The sequence below is a fragment of the Dreissena polymorpha genome, chromosome 14 (genome assembly GCF_020536995.1).
Source record: "Dreissena polymorpha isolate Duluth1 chromosome 14, UMN_Dpol_1.0, whole genome shotgun sequence".
In the NCBI taxonomy this organism is placed as follows: domain Eukaryota; kingdom Metazoa; phylum Mollusca; class Bivalvia; order Myida; family Dreissenidae; genus Dreissena; species Dreissena polymorpha.
The window spans coordinates 2,619,811-2,641,911 of NC_068368.1; the positions used below are offsets into that span (position 1 = coordinate 2,619,811).

A 22,101-nucleotide genomic window follows, 5' to 3' on the forward strand; every position below is an offset into this window, starting at 1 on the left:
GCTACATGTATACTTATATTGGCACACAAAGCGTCTTAAGGTCTCTAATTCAAATTTATCAGTCCTTTTTAATAAGTCTGAAAACTTTCCCATAGAAGTACGGACAACCGTTTCAACTTGGGTGTACTATTTTGTAACGAGTTTTACCCTTTTGAATGCTCTCCTAAAGTAAGATTTCTGTAATGTCAACAAATGTAATTGTTCATGTTTCTAAGAATTGTTATTAATGAAAATATCTTATGTCAGGCAATTTGGACAACTGGTTGCCTCCATTACTTTTAGAAAAGGAGGTATCGGACTTTCTAAAGGCTTCATGGAGGGGTGATCAGGTGAATATATACAAGTTCTGCATGTATAAATTATTTACTGAGTGTGGTTTGATCATAGTCAAAGACTAGTCCAAATAATTAGACGTAAGCTACCCCGCTTACAATCGACCTCATATTTATAGGAGTAAGTCAAAGACCTATAGATAACACAGATTGGAAACTTCGCGCCTTATCGGGCTATCTCTCGGCGGGGTCACGTGGTCGAGAAACCGATAAGTACACTGAGGATCAGCAGACGATTTATTCCATGAATCAATCGGAGTAGTCCGGAGATAGCGGGTGTATCACGATTGGGATAAGATAGCGACGCGTCAGTAGCAACGGCTACGATTATTGAGCAAAGTTATGCGAAAATGTTACGGCGCTATGAAAGGCGGCTGTAACTTGGTCAATAATGATCCGATTTTTATAAAATAAAGTTTCATAGAAACATGAGTAATTATGTTGTTTTTTTATATAAAATCTCGATTTTATTTACCTACAATAAGAATTTATAATGCCGCGATCGTTGAAGAAATAGCGCTAAGAACTTCCAAATCGTGGCGAGAATGCTGTTGAATAGTTTATTTGAAAGGCTTTTGCTGATAAAATATTCTTGTATAATTTGATATTTCAAACAGTTAAAACCTCATAAAATATTATTATTTCAAAACGGATAGATATATGTGGACACATAATTCTAGGTCTCTGATTAAAACAACATTACAGTATAAAAAATGCTATGATCGTTGATCCAAAAACGGTTTCAGTTAGACTTATTTCAATATTGATTGTGTAGATTTTTTCAATTGTTTAATTCTCTTTTTATTTAGATCTTATTCATGAGTTATAGGTTATTAAAGTTTTGTTTGTAATCCAGTTTTTTTCTTTTGGTAATTAAATTAAGCTTTCAGTATCGTGGGCTAGGGTTTCGCGAAAAGAAAAAAAACACAACATTTCACGCGCGTGTTCATCGTCGGATCAATTAGCGAACTGAAGAAGATGCTTTGTGTGTTTTTTCTTTATTCTTGAGAATTAATTAAAAGAAGGGATCCTAACTTCAATTATCAGTTTGCGTTGTTGATTGATTTTAATTGTGTGATCAGTGTCCGCGGCCGGCGAATTATAGTCATCTCACAGCTTTTGTTTGTTTTTTAATAGTAATCTCACAGCTATCTGTTAAAATATGTTTGTATATTAACTCGCATGTGTAACATTGACAGGAAAACTGGTAATACTAATAAAATATATTAAATGAGAATTAAAACCCATACATCGTTCTTTCATCTTGTTTTTTATTCATACCAAGATAAACATATTACCCAGAATAAAAATCTTATTTCTTCGATTTGAGGTGAATAATGATGAAGTTTTTCACAATGAACCAAAGCACCTTTGACGACATGTGTGCATAAGAGGGTAAAAGAGCTTAAAATTGTACCATCTTTGTACAAGGCCAAAATCCTTTAAAATGAACATTTTCCTCCAGTTTAGTTTATTCATACCTAGATTAACATATCACCAAGCATAACAATCTGACTTAATCTATTTGGGATGAAAAATGAAAAAGTTTATCAAAAAGAACAAAAACACGTTTGACAGCAATCTTGTACAACAGAAGAAAAGAGCTTAAAATTGTACCAACATTGTAAAAGGCCAAATACTTTAAATTGATTATTTTCTTCTGGTTTGTTTAAATCTATACTTAGATTAACATCTAGCCTAGCATAAAAATCTTACTTCAACGATATGGGATTAGAAATAGAAAAGTTTGTAAAAAAGAAACAAACCACTTTGGCGACAGGTGTGAAAATTGATTGAATGGAATAACAGTATAAAATAGTACAAATTGTACAAAGGCAAAGTCCTTTAAAATACCTCATTTTCGTCTACTTTTTATAAATCATACATAGATTAACATCTCACCTAGCATAAAAAGCTTACGTTATCAATATGTGATGCTTAATGAAGATGTTTAAAAAAAAAATGCTTTGGGCCTTTCAATTTAAAAAAATTATCGAAAATGAACGAATCCAGTGTTCTCTTAAAGAATTATCAACACAGAAAATAAATACTTATTTTTATTCACACAAAAAATATTCAATATGTCTTTTTTCGGCGCCCGACTTTGCTCACTACGCGAAGTTCGTAACGTTGCTTACAGACATTCATTGCTCTGCAAACTGACAACCGAGCGCTAAAAACACTAATTAACACATTAAGATTATTAATAACAATATCAATATAATATAAACTACCAGATCATGCTCAGAATACCCTACGACAACAAATATTAACGACTAATTCCGAAGAATAATTGATTGCTTTATAACAAAATGGCCGACATTAGCTGGAACAGGGAAGAATCAACAGGTGAGAGAGAGAGATTTATTTCGATAATGAGCAACATAACATAATACAACAACACATACATACATTAAACTTTAACAACATTTAAAATATGTTATTAATGAAATGCTGTGTGATAAACCATGTCAGTAAGCATCAATATCAAGGATGACACAAAAAAGAGATGATAATCTCTTGTTTCCATTGTGGTCCTTTCTACTGATGGTGGTCTGACATAGAGAGGCATGGACCATGAAAACAAAATAAAAAGAATCATTACAATATAAAAGAACAAAGGTATTTATAAAAATGACTCAACTATGCTGTTGCTCAATTGATTATGACAATGTAACAAGATAAAAAAGAAATACCTTATAGTAACTGATCTATGTAGCTATCTCAGACTAAAAGCACAACGTTACAAATAAAATAATATCACATTACCTTTGGGACTAGTTAGGAGTTGAAAACAAAACATTAATAAATAGGACAATAATCATCATTCTAAAAAGCGGTTCTTAACCGCTCCTTTATAAGTATCGAAAGTGGGAATACTCCTTATATGTGGAGGTAACATGTTCCATAACTTACATCCTAGGTAAGCAAACGACTTAATCCAAAAACTTTTAACTTTTGGAGGCACAAATGACCCATGTTCACTAGACCTAGTTCTATAAGAATGAACAGAATCCTGAGTTACAAAGTTTTGACTCATGTAGCTTGGAGGAAGACCATGCTTAATTTTGAATACATGACATAGTGTAATTTGTTCCACTCTTTTGGAAACCGGAAACCAGTTTAAAGAAACAAAATGTTGGTTGCTGATATGAGACCTGGGTTCTAGATTGAAAACAAATCTGACCAATTTGTTTTGGGTGATCTGGAGCTTATCCTTCCAATATTTATTTAATCCATGAAACCAGAAGGAACACGCATAGTCAAAGTGGCACTGGATAAGTGAAGAAACCAAAAGTCTTTTAGTGTGGACTGTAAGAAATGCTTGTTTCCTGATACATAAATTTTAACCTGGCATTTGCCTTTTTGATGTTTGAAGTAACCATGGATTCACCGGTTAAATGTTGATCAAGGGTGGCACCTAAATATTTTACTGATGAAGTTGAATTAATAACCTGGCCATTACATGTAATACATGTATGAAGATCCTTATTTTGCTAAAGTTTCTGCTTAGACCCAAATATGATAGATTCAGTTTTACCAAGATGCAGAGACAATTTATTATCAACTAACCAATGGCTAACAGTTTCAAGATCTTCTGCCAATTCTTTTTCAATAGTTGACCTATTTTTCCCAGAAACCAAAATAGCAGAATCATCGGCATATAGTAACAATTTGTTTTTGACCACTACAGGTACACCGGCATCTCCAAAATCAATGTCACGTGACCCGCGTCCGCCGTTAGATATTATCGCATATCGCTATCGCGAAGAGGAGAGTTTCCAATCTGTGTTATCTATAGGTCTTTGTCATAGTGGAATTATTGGTGATCTGGTTATTATTGAATACTTAGAGCTTTTATGAGTACATACAAACAGCTAAATTTTTATGTCTCCCACTATAATAGTGGGGGACATATTGTTTTTGCCCTGTCTGTTGGTCTGTTGGTTGGTTGGTTGGTTTGCGCCAACTTTAACATTTTGCAATAACTTTTGCTATATTGAATATAGCAACTTGATATTTGGCATGCATGTGTATCTCATGGAGCAGCACATTTTGAGTGGTGAAAGGTCAAGGTCAAGGTCATCCTTCAAGGTCAGAGGTCAAATATATGTTGCCAAAATCGCTCATTTTATGAATACTTTTGCAATATTGAAGATAGCTACTTGATATTTGGCATGCATGTGTATCTCATGGAGCTGCACATTTTGAGTGGTGAAAGGTCAAGGTCATCCTTCAAGGTCAGAGGTCAAATATATGTGGCCCAAATCGCTTATTTTATGAATACTTTTGCAATATTGAAGATAGCAACTTGATATTTGGCATGCATGTGTAACTTATGGAGCTGCACATTTTGAGTGGTGAAAGGTCAAGGTCATCCTTCAAGGTCAGAGGTCAAATATATGTGGCCCAAATCGCTTATTTTATGAATACTTTTGCCATATTGAAGATAGCAACTTGATATTTGGCATGCATGTGTATCTCATGGAGCTGCACATTTTGAGTGGTGAAGGGTCAAGGTCATCCTTCTAGGTCAAATATATGGGTCAAAATTGCTCATGTAATGTCACTTCTGCAATATTGAAGCTAGCAATTTTATATTTGACATGCATGTGTATCTCATGGAGCTGCACATTTTGAGTGGTGAAGGGTCACAGTCAAGGTCATCCATCAAGGTCAACCGTCATATAGGGGGACATTGTGTTTCACAAACACATCTTATTTTCCTGATAAAAAAGTTGATAAAAATAAACGAAATTAAACTGAAAGCCTTAGTTTTAATTTTATGAAGGTTCTGGAGATGGTCGATGTAGCACGATTGATTGATTTGACACAAGATCTTTCTTGCCTAGGTGTCTTTGAATGAATTAGCGTATTTTCAAATTCAGAATATTTTCCGTTTTCCATTGCAAAAACTTACACATTTTTGTGAACAGATGATGTGTTTGAAAATAATATTAATATCATTATTCTGCCCGCAAACCTTATCAAGTAAGTTGTTTTAATTTGTGCAATAGGGATATATTAATGATCTGTTAGTGTTTATTTAAGCCAGAAAATAGTATATTTGGTTCATTTTACCTATTTAAGAGTTTACATGAATTGTTGCAGTTTTTCTTTGACTAAAATAAACCAACATATTTCAACCTATACATAACTTGATAAGTTTGTTTATAGATATTAGATATAGATATTAGCATAATTATTATCAAATTAAGAATATCCCTGCGTTTTCTATAATAGTTGACGTGTTTGCAACTTGGATTTAAATAATTATTCTGCACTCACACCATATCACGTAAGTTGTTTTAATTTGAACAAAAGAGACATATTTATGATATGTTTGTGTTTATTTATGTACGTGGCTCATATTATTTAATAAAGTGCTGCATCGAATAAAGTCAGCCAGTTAACATTTAAAGAGCCTGAACGAGTTGCAACTTCAAGCAACCCAGAGGGTCAGTAGCTGGGAGTTGGCTTATTGGATTATTGCAACTATAAGTTAACCACATTTAAACTTTAGCCTTAATAAATTCACACCAATATAAGTTTATTTAAACGCTCTTGTTTTAGAATCAATAATTACATCATAGCCCTAATATTGTATTTGAAGAAGTGTCCAACTAGATGTGCTGAATTAGATCTCTACTTGTTGCATAAAAAGTTCTGTATGGCTATAGCAGCTGTGTATTGACAAACAAACATAACAAGAAGTTAAACTAAGTGTAAAAAAATTGAGTAAGGAGGAAGCCTCACAAAAGAAGTGGTACCCAAGAACTTACAGTAGTTTAAAAAATCCCATTTGACTGCTGCTGTATATTATTATAAGAAAAAACACATAATAATGAAAAATTGCTCATATGTTGGTCAAGTTTGCAAAAGAAACAGATTCAGAATAAGTTTGAAATATGTATTACTATTGCATGCTCTTGTTCATGGTCAGGAAGTAGAAGATGAGGAAGGAGAGGGTGATGAGAAGTTTTACAAGCTTCTTAAATGCCTTGGCACCCCACCAGCCGTCACCACACTCAGGGTAAACACACGCGCAGCAGACAGACATGCCATCGCAAAACAGCTCAAAACAGAACTGGAAAAGGTGACTCCAATGAAGGGGTGTTATTATATTTTTTGTAATCTTAATATATAATCTTTGTGAAGTTTAAATAAAGTTTTTTCTTCGTCTTACTCTATTACATTGTTTGTTTTACCTGTCTAACCCAAACTTGTTGTTGTTTTAAAAGAATAATTTCTCGTTGATTTTAAATTCATTTTCTCTGTATAACTTTTTTAACTTCTGATTTATGGAAGGAACAAATGAATCTTTTGAATCTTTTCGGAAGATAAATGATTTCAGTTTATATTTTTAATTAAATTTTAAAGCATTCTTAATAAGCTCTTTGGAAAATTTTACCCAAATCACCATGTGCTTTTGATTAATTTGAAGCATAAATATTTCAGTCAATCACATTACATAACATATAGAATTGTTAACTTTTGCATGGTAATTTCATGTAACCTTTAAATGAATGTGTGACCTTTTCATTGACAGCAATACACTGACAGAGGGAGCAATCCGCCCCCCATAGTTGTGCACCCTGCGCTGAAAGATGTGCTGGTTGTGCCAAGCAGAGGTCCCAACCCCAAACCTCCAGAGGTAATGTCTTGTAACCCCAAACCTCCAGAGATAATGCCTTGTAACACCAAACCTCGGCTCCAGAGGTAATGCTTTGTAACCCCAACCTTCAAAGGTTATGCCTTGTAACCCCAAACCTCCAGAGGTAATTCCTTGTTACCCCAAACCTCCAGAGGTTATGCCTTGTAACCCCAAACCTCCAGAGGTAATGCCTGTTAACCTCAAACCTCCAGAGGTAATGCCTTGTACAAGCCAATGATTGAAGCCGCTTTGTGGAAAAACTGAGCTTAATGCATTTGCGTGAAATTTCCTCCCACATTAGCTTGTGCAGTGCGCACAGGCTAATCAGGGACAATACTTTCCACTTAAACTAGATTTTCATTTAGAAGAGATTTACTTGTAACAAAACATTACACTAATTTTGAAATTTGTCCCTGATTAGCCTGTACAAACTTTTAAGGTTAATATGAGGAGAAAAATCACGCATTAAGCCAGGCCATTTTTGCATTTAAAAATCGATTTTGCTTGTCATTGAAAATGGATTTTCCATTGTAGTTGATTGGCAAAAATAAAAATAGATGTCAATTAAAATCGATTTTCGATTGCAAAATCGTTTTGTGAACACGGGGCCTGGTTTATTTCAATATTTTGTGGGTTACTCATTCATTTTTTTCATTCTGTTTGAATAACCCAGAAGACACACATGCATTTAACCTCCTTTTCACAGAGCATGGCCCATTTAAAAAAAAAAGTTTAATAAATTAATAAGGGAATTATAAAATGTAAGCCTGCTTGAAGGTTTGTTTTATTGTAGGTGACTAAGGAAGTGATTGTGGACCAGTCCTGTGGAATGGCTGTGCTGAGAGGGGCTGACGTGTTTGTACTTGGCATAATGGGCGCCCCAAGCTGTAAGTGTAGTATTGTAATTAACTTGATACTGGTGATTTCTTCAAGCTAAAATTATGGTTCTGTATTATGTACTCCAAATGTTTCCTATTAACAAACTTTGTTTTGTAAATGCATATGATTCAGATTAGAGTATAACAGAAACTGTGAATAAATTCTTTTCTGTTTAGAAAACAGGTTCTCTACTTTGTTGTACTTGTAATTGCTTTGATTTGAGTTTATGCTTCCGAATCATTATAGCAGACTGAACATACTAATAGTTCTTGTTTTAAAACAGCTGTTTGAAGGGGAATTTTGTTTGGCAAACTGGATTTTTGTTTAAAAGAGACTTCTTTTAAACAAAAAATACACGAAAAGTGAAAAGTTTCATCCCTAACAAGCCTGTGCAGACTGCAAAGGGGTACAAGATTTTACGCAAATGCATTAAGCCCAGTTTTCTCAGAACATGACTCAAATGATCCCTTTAATTCCTTTACAACTCCTGCCCACCGCACAGTTATCTCAGAACATGGCTCAAATGATCCCTTTAATTCCTTTACAACTCCTGCCCACCGCACAGTTATCACAGAACATGGCTCAAATGATCCCTTTACTTCCTTTACAACTCCTGCCCACCGCACAGTTATCTCAGAATATGGCTCAAATGATCCCTTTAATTCCTTTACAACTCCTGCCCACCGCACAGTTATCTCAGAAAATGGCTCAAATGATCCCTTTAATTCCTTTACAACTCCTGCCCACCGCACAGTTATCTCAGAACATGGCTCAAATGATCCCTTTAATTCCTTTACAACTCCTGCCCACCGCACAGTTTTCTCAGAACATAGCTCAAATGATCCCTTTAATTCCTTTACAACTCCTGCCCACAGCACAGTTATCTCAGAACATAGCTCAAATGATCCCTTTAATTCCTTTACAACTCCTGCCCACCGCACATTTATCTCAGAACATGGCTCAAATGATCCCTTTAATTCCTTTACAACTCCTGCCCACCGCACATTTATCTCAGAACATGGCTCAAATGATCCCTTTAATTCCTTTACAACTCCTGCCCACCGCACAGTTATCTCAGAACATGGCTCAAATGATCCCTTTAATTCCTTTACAACTCCTGCCCACCGCACAGTTATCTCAGAACATGGCTCAAATGATCCCTTTAATTCCTTTACAACTCCTGCTCACCGCACAGTTATCTCAGAACATAGCTCAAATGATCCCTTTAATTCCTTTACAACTGCTCCCTTCCAGACCTTGCTGCCGGTGAGACGGTGGCTGTATACGCAGACCTGGAGGGCCAGTGTCGGAAGGGACTGAAGGAGGAGTACAGGGAGAGGAAGGTCTACGTGGGCTGTGGGGTCATGCAGCTCAGTCGAGACCAGATCTTCTGCTCAGCCCAGGTTAAACTCAGGTGGGGGAGAAATTACTGAAAAATCATTATTATCTCAGCCATGCTCTGTAAAAAGGGGGTTTAATTCATGTGTGTAAAGTGTCGTCCCTGATTAGCCTGTGCAGTCTGCACAGGCTAATCAGGGACGACACTTTCGGCTTAAACTTGATTTTTGCTAAGAACAGACTTTCTTAAAACAAAAAATATCATAAAAGCGGAAAGTGTCATCCCTGATTAGCCTGTGCAGACTGCACAGGCTAAACTGGGACGATACTTTACGCACATGCATTAAACCCCTTTTTCACAAAGCATGGCCCACCAGTATTTGTGTGACATCAGTTTTTATCAACTCTTTCGGTAGACCAATTTAAAATTAAAAATATAAGTAAAAATATTATTCCCAAAGTTTAAATTTTCAAAGACTGAATTTCTGTATGCATGAAATACTTTTTTTCCAAAAGTTTCCCCCAGGAGTTAAAGAGGTGACACTATTCCAAAATGGTAAGGGATTTGTATTCCCTTCCATGTTGTAAGAAAATTATTAGAAAATTTTGGGTTTGGAAATGATGATTTGTGAAAATTGGGGTATACAGTTTGTACACTAAATGGTTGACTTGTGTGAAAAACAAGATGTAAACAAAACAATAAATATGTGGATCATATTTTGTAATTGTCTTTTAGTAAATTCTTTTCATACATCTATGCAATAAGACCTAATAACGTTAGCATAACTAATGATACAGTTAAAATGTCAACAAGTTGATTCTTTTATCACTTAGATATGCATTTTGACGCATTTGTAGTCCCTTAGAAAATCTGAGTTAATTTAAAATCTTCTTTACTAGAATCAAGTTTTAAAGGCTTCATTTCCAACCCAAAGATACAGATGAGCAGCACACCGCATAAAACCTGAACAGACTGCGTGTTACTTGAGGCTTTCCTGGTTTTATGCTGTTTGCACATAGCCATTTTCACTTAGCTTCTAAGTGGGAAAGGGAGGGTTAAACATCCAGTCGCTTCGGACCACTTGGACACCGCCACATCATATTGGAACGTGTTCGTCATCTGTCCTTCCAAAGCAGAGTTGGGGAAAAAAGAAGCTAAAGGACGCATAGATGTCTTTTGTTTCGACTATTAGATAATTATTGACATATTATGAAAGTCATAAAAAAACACAATTGCTGCCTTGATTACTTATGTAGCCAGAAGTGACTTAACCCTTTATCACTTAGATACGTACTTTTATTAAAGGCCTTTCTTACTAGATCCAAGTTTTAAAGGTTTCAGTTTCAATCCTTAGATTCTTAGTGGGAAAGGGTTAATTGTGGTGTTTTCACTTATATTCAAGCATGCATTCAGCTTTCATTTTATGAGCTATGTTGCTTCATAAAAATAAACTTCCTTGAAACTTAAAATACCATAAAAGCGGAAAGTGTCATCCCTGATTAGCCTGTGCGGACTGCACAGGCTAATCTGGGACGACACTTTACGCACATGCATTATGCCCAGTTTTCTCAGAACAAGACACAAATTATCAAAAGGCAATTAAAGCAGTTCATGTATTTCTTTATTTACAAGAACATGTACAAATGAAATAGGGCCAAAAAGGGGCAGGGCATACAATTGGAAGGTGGTGCCTGTGCCATTCTGCTTTAGATAAATCCCTTACATGATGTATTACATGTATTTTCAGTTTATAACTCTTTTCCTCTCAGAAGCAAAGTGAAAATGGCTATGTTCAAACAGCATAAAAAAACAAGAACAGTCTGCGAGTAGTTCTCGCAGTCTGTTCAGGTTTTATGCTGTTTGCTGCTCATCAGTATCTTAGGGTTGGAAATGAAGCCTTTAAAACTTGAATCTAGTTAGAAAGGTCTTTTATTAAATATAACTTTTTTAGGATTGCGTAAACAAATGTACATATTTAAGTGGTAAAGGGTTCAATGCATTTTTCAGAGGCGTTGGCATTAAAATGACGAGACCTCTTTTTGAGGCACCGTCCCTTGATGATATTCTGCCAGGCCTGCTGTTTGCTCAGAACTTGCCGTCGATTGTGTGTAGCCTGGTATTGGATCCCCACCCAGGGGAACTTGTCATAGACATGTGTGCATCTCCGGGTGGAAAGACCAACCATATAGCAACACTCATGAATAATGAGGTATACATATTATATTATGTCTGAAATAATAACAGATATTACTGGAACCAAGTATAAATAGATGTAAGTAATATATCAAAATAATTATTAACAATTTTGATATATTTCTCATATTGGTTTCTATATATTGTGTTACAGTGTCCGTGCTTTGTATTTACATTTAGCTTTTTAACAAAGTAGAATGTTGTTGTTTTTGTGAGCCTGCAAGAAACTTTCATAACATTAGTTTTATTTCCAGTATTAATTGTCATTACTGGTAAATTACCCCCTTCGTCTTGCTTTGTTTCAGAGCAGTTAACATAATTGTCATGAAATATATACAACCTGCCTGAATGTGTTTGTTCAGGGCAAAAAATGGTAATTACTAATACATTAACCATCTTGTTATGATTTGGTTCAGGGCATGAATTGTCTTTACTGGTACATTACCTCCCTTTTTTTTGTTTGGTTCAGGGCAGAGTTGTTGCCCTTGACAAGACTGCCATGAAGATAGAGAAGATGCAGTGTAACCTGTCCCGCTGGCAGATCAGCTGTGTGGACTGCTACGCACACGACTCCACCAAATGTTCACAACCAGACACAGGTGTTTGCAGGAAATCTGTAGTGTATACTGGTCAATTATGTTTTGTGAGAAAATGAAAATCTGTTTAACGGTCATTCTTGTTTTGAAAGAAAATCATGATATCAGTGTAATGGTCAATGATGTTTTGTAAGGGAAATCAGGATATCTGTATAAAGGTAAAAAATGTTTTGTAAAAAACTCGACATTCCTAAAAACAGGCTTAATCCCTACAAACACTCTAATGGCTCGATGTTATTCTTAGATTCTATGTTGGTAATTTGTGAAAAATGTAATTGAAAACTCACATGTTCGTATTTTAAATTAACCTTTACCCACTCAGAAGCAAAGTGAAAATGGACATGTGCAAACAGCATAAAACCAGAACAGCCTGCGAGTAACTCGAAGTTTGTTCAGGTTTTATGCTGTTTGCTGCACATCAGTATCTAAGGGTTTGAAATGTAGCCTTTAAAACTTAAATCTACTGAGAAAGTGGTTTAATTAAATTTAACTTTCTAAGGGACTACAAATGCATACAAATACGTATCTAAGTGGTAGAGGGTTAAGAATGTTTATTTAGATTGAACCTTTTACCTAGATATTGGCCTCATCTTTCACTCCAGCTCTGTTTTAAGATTAGATTTACTGTGAAACCGTTGATTTTGGTGAGCATGAAGTTTGGTAATATTTTAAAAATTGACTATTTAGTCAACACATAAGTTTGCCTATTTCTGATTTTGAAAAAAAAGAATCTGGGTCAGTCATTTTCCAATTTGATTTTGTTCAAGTTTTAAAGGCTTCATTTCCAACCCTAAGAAACTGATGAGCAGCAAACAGCGTAAAACTGAACAGACTTCAAGTCACTCACAGGCTGTTCTGGTTTTATGCTGATTTCACATAGCCATTTTCACTTTGCTTCTGAGTGGGAAAGGCTTAAAGCTTGTTATATTTTTACAATTGAAAGTAGTTTTCTCTGTATTGCAATAAATAAAGTAAGCTTCAGTACATTCTGTTAAAACAGGCTACAGAACATTCGAGAAATCAGGACAATTTTTTAACAATCTCAGGCCTGTTTTAACATCATTAACAAAGCTCATTTTGTTTCATATTGTAATAAAGCATGCCCAATTTTATCACAAACATTTTACAATCTTTTTTATGTATAGTGGAAATAAACAGCATTGATTTTATCTTGTACAGCATCATCATTTTATTAATACTCGCCTGTCCGTAAATGCTTATTAACAGTGATGCAATTGCTATCAAAATCAGTTAATGTTTGATCGTCTATTATACAACCATGCAGAAATCAATGGACCCCCGCCCTACCCCCCAGGGTCGTTTGACCGAGTCCTCCTGGACGTGCCATGCAGTGCCCTAGGACAGAGGCCGATGTTACGCAACAGAATGACCCTCAAGTCTCTGCAGTCATACGCATCATATCAGAGAAAATTCATTGAAACTGTGAGTGGGACGTTGACATGTCGACTTTTTCCAGACTATTTCTTTATCTCTTACAAAACACAAGAAAGTTCTATAGCTTAAGGTACACCTCATGTCATCTACCATATTCTGTAAAATGTTTTTAAAAATGTGGTACAGAAAAAATCCATAGGTTTTTGGTGGTTATCTATCATATTGTGTAAAATGTTTAAAAAATATTTGTATTGAATGAGGAATTTTTTTAATTATTATACCCCTCGTAAGAAGTGAAAGGGTTATACTGGAATCCCCTTGGCTGGCTGTCCATTGTCTGTCTATATATACAAACTTGTCCGCATTTGTTCTTCTATACTTTTCTACAAACAACTGTCTAACTTTGCCGGCATTGTAACTTATGATGTGCAAATGTGCATGTGCAGATTTTATCATCCTTCGTTAAAAAAAACAAACGTTATGACCCTTTTATTTAATGCTTTCCGGTGGTTTATAGAGAAATATCAGTGAATTAAAACTGATTATTTCATTGTTTCAAACAGTGAAAATTATCAGTGAAAATTATCGATAATTTTCACTGTTTACTGTGAAATGACGTCATTTTTTTACGAAATGACGTCATTATTTCAGCGAAATTCTTTAGTTAAACTCTTAAACAATGTATCTTAACTGTGGAAAAAAGCATAAAATAAAAAGAAAATTTGTTGGATTCGGTGGAATATCGATTTTAATTCACTCGTGATCATAGAAAATATATATTTTCACTCGTGGCAGCGCCACTCGTGAAAATATAATTTTCTATGATCACTCGTGAATTAAAATCGATAATCCACAGAATCCAACAAATAACCTCAATTTCAACTAAGAATTGCTCTTACATTATAATTGTTACTATGGACTTTATTAGCAAAAATAAAATCTCTGACTTTTTTTAATACACTGGTAATATTGGGGCATTTTAAAGGAAAATCAGTGCTTATTTTAGAAATTATTTTGATTACCTGTAGACAGTATCCTGATCTCACAGCCAATTACTGCTAAGGTCAGTTTGGGGCCAAACTATACCCTATAAAGAATTGTATTGTCAGAATGATTGCTTTACTCAGTGAAGTCCAAAATCAAAATACTGTCATTTAGCAAAAGACGGAAACAAGAAGGTTCTTTTTAGAGCAATTGTCATCAGTGTAAAAAATGATAAACTCATGCAGCATGTAGGGGAAGTACCGGTAATTGACAAAATGGTCTTATTTGTAAGGGTCTTTTTTTGTTAAAAAAATATGGTTACTCTTTACATAATTAAATGTATTAAACAACATTATTTTGCTGTAAACGATGCATACAATATTAAAATGGCGGTAGATTTTACAGTGCACATAATTTGTGAAAAGTTACATTTAAGATGTCATATCATGTTCAATTACTGGTGTTACTTCCAATCCACAAATTTGAATTTATTTGTATACTCCCCCAAACAATTTTGGGGGGAGCATATAGTCGCCGCTTCGTCTGTCCGTCAGTCCGTCCGTGTGTCCGTCCGTGCACAATTTTTGTCCAGGCTATTTCTCAGCAACTAATGACCGGAATTCAATGAAACTTTATGGGAAGCTTCACTACCAAGAGGAGATTTGCATATTATCAGCGGGTTCTGGTCAGATGATTTTTCACAGAGTTATGGCCCTTTGAAATTTTCCATTAACTGTACATATAGTTCAATTTTTGTCTGGGCTATTTCTCAGCAACTAATGACTGGAATTCAATGAAACTTTATGGGAAGCTTCACTACCAAAAGGAGATGTGCATATTATCAGCTGGTTCTGGTCGGATGATTTTTCACAGAGTTATGGCCCTTTGAAATTTTATATAAAAAAATTCTTGTCCCCCAACTACTGTGCCCTCAAGACGTTTCCTTTTATCTGAATATATAGTGCAATATTGTGACAAAAAAAAACAGTAGTCCTAGCCTGAGGCTATACAAAATTACCATTTGACAATACAATTGTTGTCCCCTACCGGTTTCACACTTTTCTGGATCCTGCGATAACTTTAAAAGTTCTTTATATTTTTAGCTCACCTGAGCTTTTGTGATCGCCTTTTGTCGGTCGTGCGTTGTGCATTGTGCGGCGTCAACATTTGCCTTGTTAACTCTTTAGAGGCCACATTTATTTCCAATCTTCATGAAATTTGGTCAGAAGATTGGTCTCAATGATATCTTGGATGAGTTCGAAAATGGTTACGTCTGCTTGAAAAACATGGCTGCCAAGGGGCGGGGCTATATATGGCTATTGTAAAATCTTGTTAACACTCTAGAGGCCACATTTATTGTCTGATCTTCATGAAACTTAGTCAGAAGATTCATCCCAATAATACCTTGGACGAGTTCGAAAATGATGCCGGTTGGTTGAAAAACATGGCCCTCAGCAGTGGGGCATTTTTTATTATATGGCTATAGTAAAACCTTGTTAACACTCTAGAGGCCACATTTATTTTCGGATCTTCATAAAACTTGCTCAGAAGATGTGTCCCAATGATATCTTGGATGAGTTCAAAAATGGTAACCTTTGCTTGAAAAACATGGCTGCCAAGTGGCGGGGCATTTTTCCTTATATGGCTATATATGGCTATAGTAAAATCTTGTGAACACTCTAGAGGCCACATTCATAGTCCGATCTTCATGAAACTCGGTCAGAAGATTCATCCCAATAATATCTTGGACGAGTTCAAACATGATGACGGTTGGTTGAAAAACATGGCCACCACGGGGGCAGGGCATTTTTCCTTATATGGCTATAGTAAAACCTTGTTAACACTCTAGAGGTCACATTTATTTTCCGATCATCATGAAACTTTGTCAGAAGATTTGTCCCAATGATATCTTGGATGAGTTTGAAAAATGGTTTTGGTTGCTTTAAAAACATGGCCACCAGGGGCGGGCATTTTTCCTTATATGGCTATATATGGCTATAGTAAAACCTTGATAACACTCTAGAGGCCACATTTATTTCCAATCTTCATGAAATTTGGTCAGAAAATTGGTCTAAATGATATCTTGGATGAATTTGAAAATAATTATGTTTGCTTGAAAAAAATGGCTTCCAAGGGGCAGGGCATTTTTCCTCATATGGCTATAGTAAAATTGTGTTAACACTCTAGAGGCCACATTTACTGTCCTAACTTCATGAAACTTGGTCAGAAGATTTTTACTGTTAAAAAATGATGCCGGTTGGTTGAAAAACATGGCTGCCAGGGGGTGGGGCATTTTTCCTTATATGACTATAGTAAAACCTTGTTAACACTCTAGAGGCCACATTTATTTTTCGATCTTCATGAAACTTGGTCAGAATATTTAACCCAATCATATCTTGTTATCTCAGGTGAGCAACTCTTGTTTCATGAAACTTGAAACATGGATAGATGGCAATATGGACATTATGTACGTCATTTCATTTTGTTCCTATGTCAAAAATTCTGGTTGCTATGGCAACAAATAGACGATAAATACTGCTGAAAATGGTGGTTATCTGGATCCAGCGATAACTTTATAAGTTCTTCATATTTTTTCATGAAACTTGAAACATGGATAGATGGCAATATGGACATTATGCACGCCATTTCATTTTGTTCCTATGTAAAAAATTCTGGTTGCTATGGCAACAAATTAAAAAAATATCTGACAATGGTGTAATTTCTGACCATGGTGGAGCTGATAGTGGACATATATTGCTTGGCAATAGTCTTGTTGCATTTGTCTTTGTAGAATTTGTCTATGAAAATTAATAAGATGTCTGTGTTGTAAAAATGTTAAATCTTGAAACTGCAACTACACAGTTTACTAAATTCTTACTTAGGACATATCTTGCAGACAAAATGTCACCCAGGTACAAAAACTGTAGTTCTTGCACTTAAGAATTAGGTTTACAGTATAGGCTTTTGGAGCAGACTGAAAAGTAGACTGCACAGGCTAATCTGGGACGACACTTTACGCACATGTATTAAACCCCCTTTTCACAAAGCATGGCTTATATGTATGTTATTCTATACTTCTTCTTTGTTAAACCCAGGGTGTAGAGCTATTGAAGCCTGGGGGTACACTGGTGTACAGTACGTGTACCATCACCATGGAGGAGAACGAACATCAGGTGGCATGGATACTGGACAAGTACCCTTGTATGAAGTTAGCACCACAGGTACAGCATTGGTTACATCTTAAGCTAGAATACAATGTACATTTTTATGCTGTTAAATCACTGAAGATTTCCCTTTATGTTAAATAATTATTAAGAGCTTTCTATTTCTGGTTTATGATTGCATGCTTATAGCCCTTCCTTCATAAAAGCTGTAGTAAACGTAACCATAATTGGAAAGTTACTAAAAGAAACTTGATTAAGTTATTTTCGAATGAAGCTAGAAATTTTCAGTAAATTCAAATTGGTTAAAAAGGGGCTTAAACTATAATACAAGCGTTTTTTCTGATTTAGTTTGTCAGAAACATCTTGTAATAGATCTTTTGAATGATTTTATGATAAAATGTTGTTAACAAATATATATGTGTTATCAACTTTCAAGAACATCAACCATTTACTTATTTTATGCCCGTTATTCTGTCCATATTTTGTCTGTTATTCTGTCCATATTCTGTCCATATTCTGTCCGTTTGTCTGTTTAGTATTACACCAATCTCACTTTCTAGAAAGCATCGAAACTTGCATGGATGTTATATTTGAGCACTCTTAACAGACACACAAACCACCTGACCTCAGTTTGACCTTAATGTTGACCTAATTTTAGACCTAGATCAATGATTAAGATTCAAATTATTGCTTAACCCTACATAAACGTTTTTTTTTCAAATAAATACTTTTTGCTACAAAGATTTGATTCTTTCTTGGATATCTATTGAAGCTCGCAACACACCCACATGAACTGACCTCATTTTGTCCTTGACATTGACCTACTTTTTGACCTTGACGTATTCTTTGTAAACTCATAATGACAAAATATTTTGGACTGATTCAGAAGGCTCAAGTTGTTGGTAAACCCAAAATGATGCGTTTGGTCAAACATCAATACCGCATCCGACAAATCTTTGATACTTGCATGGATGTTATCTATGAAAACTATCAACACACCCTCATCACCCGTACCTTATATTTGACATTGACATTTATATTCCTTTGGACGAATTCATTGGTTCAACATTCTTGGTCAACCCTAATTGACTTTCTTATTAACATTATTACCACTTGCTTAAAGCTTACTAAAAAGCATTGATACTTCCATCAAATACTCAGTACACTGACTTATCAGTCTTATAAGACTAAGACTTATTTATATTGGCTAATTAATTATTGCAGACAAGGCTTCTGACTTAAGCATCAGCATCTTGCTTAAATTATCTGAACATTTTTTATTATCTCATAGACTCCACATCTCGGTGACGTTGGTCGTCCGTGTAAAGGCTTGATATCAGGCCATCTGGAGATGTTACAGCGCTATGATCCAAGCAGTGATACCAGCAAGTCCAAGTACTTCACTGACAATGACACCATAGGCTTCTTTATAGCCAAGTTTGTGAAAGTTAAAGATTGAAATCAGACAAGATGTAAGCTGTACGGTGGTGTAGCAATACAGAATGCCTGTAAGATGTTTTTTGTGATCCTCGGGTCATGTTATTAAACCCTTTACAAATCAGATACGCATTTTGACTTGATTGTAGTCCTTAAAAAAATCAAGTGAAATTACAGACCTTTCTTATTAGATTAATGTTTTAACCATATGAAAATGATGAGCAGTGAAAACCATAAAACCTGAACAGCTTGCGACTTACTCACAGGCTGTTCTGGTTTAGTGCTTGTTGCATTTTGTCTTTGCTTCTGAGCAGTAAAGGATTTAGCTTTATCATACCTTCTGAAAAAATGTTTTAAAATCATGTTTTTTCTTCTTCTATGGATTGTGTTTCTGTGTTATTATTCAATGAATTTAGAAGAAAGGGTTACTTAATGTGCAATATTCAAGTACCTTGTATTGAGAAAATAAAGCATATTAAATGGACTTCAGTCCAATTTTCCTCTAAAGCTTTTTGGATATGGACCTGTTGATATCAAACTGTTTAAATATGAAACCTTGCTGTGTAAATATAAAAATCAAGCTGTTAAACTATGAAACCTAGCTGTTTAAATATGTAATATATCTGTTTAAATATGAAATCTAGCTGTTAAAATATGAAACCTAGCTGTTAAAATATGAAACCTAGCTGTTTAAATATAAAACCTAGCTGTTTAAATATAAAACCTAGCTGTTTAAATATGAAATATATCTTGAAATATGAAACCTAGCTGTTAAAATATAAAAAAAAAATATATATATTAAAACATAGCTGTGAATAAATATGAAAGCTAATTGAAGTGAAATTATCAAACTCATATACACAATGTATTCATGTTCACAAACAACTATTGATTCAATCACTTGTGGCAAGCACAAAAGCTGTTTATTCAAAATAAAAACAATAATTTTTATTGATTCTTTGATGCATATATATTTTTATGCATGGAATGCGATACAGGATCAATATGTATTATAAATTACTTTAAATGTAAATGTACTCGGTATTTTTATATTTTGTATGCTGGTCATTCATTGTACTTATGATTTTTGTTAGAAAACAATATCTTCTTGGCACAGGGACTTCGCTTTGTATACTGTACTTTTTCTAAATAAATATTCTGCTTCTCTCTAAAGATTAAGTTTGGTACATTGGACAGAACTATTTTTATTTTATTGTTCACCCAATTAGATATGTTGGTACTAAGTTGAAAAAGGACTATTTAATACACTTATATCATTAGTATGTAAATACATTTGTTTTATATCCCCTGATGCGAAGTAAAAGTGTATATACTTCAATCTTAATGGGCCTCTCTTTGTTTTTCCATCTGTACAACATTCAAATTTGCAGACATTTTTTTCATAATATTTAGTTGTGCATTCGCGACTTTTATCAGCAAAAACAGTCCAAAGTTTGTGCCTCTTTTTCAACTTAAACATTCGATAGCATCATGTCCTTTGTTAATTTGTGTATTAAACTCTTGCACTAAGCATATTTGAAAACTAAATGAGATGTCAATTTGAACCTTTATATATGTTTGTAGATCTCAGAAGGTGGCAGTGCATTGCACAAGATCTAAAACTGTTCATTCAATATTTTTACAGCTAATTGCTCTGGCTGTGATTGTGCATAGCTAATTGCCTTTTGAATGTTCATGTTGAAATATTGTGCAAGACATATCTTGACTAGGAAGCATGCAGATGGGAATCCAGTTTTTAAAAATGAAAAGAAAATGCCCTCTGACACACTGGCATCTGGGGGGTATTTTAGAACCTGTATTTTCTATCAGTAATAATAGCAATGATTCTTGGGGAATGATAATTTAATCATTCATGTTTAACCATCTTGACTTTACTTACAGGAAACATTTTTGTGTATTGAGTGTTTTTTTATGTATGTACGCAATTGTGTATAAACTTAAATAAACTTTTTTTTAAACCTGCAGGTTCAACCTTTGTCCATTCATGATTCTGTCTGATCTTGTAAACATCAGTTACTGTATATACATGTGCCATTTTAATTTGATCCTTGTTCTGTAAAAACTGGGCTTAATGCATGTGCCTAAAGTGTAATCCAAGATTAGCCTGTGTAGATCACACAGGCTATTCAGGGATGACACTTTTTGCTTTTATTGATTTTTAGTTTAAAAGGAAGTCTCTTCTAAACAAAAATCCAATCTTTGTGGAAAATGTCATCCCAGACTGCACAGGCTAATCTGTGATTACAGTTAACACACCTGCATTAGGCCCAGTTTCCCCAGAACGTGGCTATTTGAGCACAATCAGTTCAAGTACTGGACTGTTAGGCTAGCGCAGAGGAGGGTACTACAGATTCTCACCTACATTTATGAAGGCCACATTCCCTTCCACCATGATGCATGTGAGAATGATTGGGGCCACATTCCCTTCCACTATGATGCATGTGAGAATGATTGGGGCCACATTCCCTTCCACTATGATGCATGTGAGAATGATTGGGGCCACATTCCCTTCCACCATGATGCATGTGGGAATGATTGGGGCCACATTCCCTTCCACCATGATGCATGAGTGAATGATTGGGGCCACATTCCCTTCCACCATGATGCATGTGAGAATGATTGGGGCCACATTCCCTTCCACCATGATGCATGTGAGAATGATTGGGGCCACATTCCCTTCCACCATGATGCATGTGAGAATGATTGGGGCCACATTCCCTTCCACCATGATGCATGTGAGAATGATTTGGGCCACATTCCCTTCCACCATGATGCATGTGAGAATGATTTGGGCCACATTCCCTTCCACCATGATGCATGTGAGAATGATTGGGGCCACATTCCCTTCCACCATGATGCATGTGAGAATGATTAGGGCCACATTCCCTTCCACCATGATGCATGTGAGAATGATTGGGGCCACATTCCCTTCCACAATGATGCATGTGAGAATGATTGGGGCCACATTCCCTTCCACCATGATGCATGTGAGAATGGTTTGGGCCACATTCCCTTCCACCATGATGCATGTGAGAATGATTGGGGCCACATTCCCTTCCACCATGATGCATGTGAGAATGATTTGGGCCACATTCCCTTCCACCAT

At 35.3% G+C, this 22,101-nt stretch overlaps 1 protein-coding gene across 5 annotated transcripts; it reads left to right on the forward strand.

Annotated features, from left to right (window-relative positions):
• The first annotated feature begins 135 nt into the window (after positions 1-135).
• On the forward strand, positions 136-20,959 carry LOC127858177 (tRNA (cytosine(72)-C(5))-methyltransferase NSUN6-like). 5 transcript variants are annotated; one of them, XM_052395146.1, is made up of 10 exons: positions 136-329; positions 6,277-6,429; positions 6,883-6,987; positions 7,781-7,874; positions 9,121-9,280; positions 11,213-11,414; positions 11,868-11,997; positions 13,280-13,437; positions 17,469-17,594; positions 18,829-20,959. In XM_052395146.1, exons 1-10 carry the CDS (start codon positions 240-242, stop codon positions 18,994-18,996), a joined length of 1,386 nt encoding a protein of 461 aa, XP_052251106.1. In that variant the 5' UTR covers positions 136-239; the 3' UTR covers positions 18,997-20,959. The 5 variants fall into 5 exon arrangements, with proteins under 5 accessions (XP_052251106.1, XP_052251107.1, XP_052251109.1 ...); XM_052395147.1 differs by lacking the exons at positions 136-329; positions 6,277-6,429; positions 6,883-6,987 and adding an exon at positions 7,100-7,111; XM_052395149.1 differs by lacking the exons at positions 136-329; positions 6,277-6,429; positions 6,883-6,987 and adding an exon at positions 7,131-7,141.
• The last annotated feature ends 1,142 nt before the right edge of the window (positions 20,960-22,101 follow it).

What these genes read in the sequence shown, in the direction of transcription:
- LOC127858177 (XM_052395146.1), top strand. Translation starts at nt 240, where the DNA reads ATGTCAGGCAATTTGGACAACTGGTTGCCTCCATTACTTTTAGAAAAG. An exon ending in CAACACTCATGAATAATGAG is followed by an intron (nt 11,415 to 11,867) that starts GTATACATATTA and finishes TGTTTGGTTCAG; the next exon opens with GGCAGAGTTGTTGCCCTTGA. An exon ending in ATGTTCACAACCAGACACAG is followed by an intron (nt 11,998 to 13,279) that starts GTGTTTGCAGGA and finishes ACAACCATGCAG; the next exon opens with AAATCAATGGACCCCCGCCC.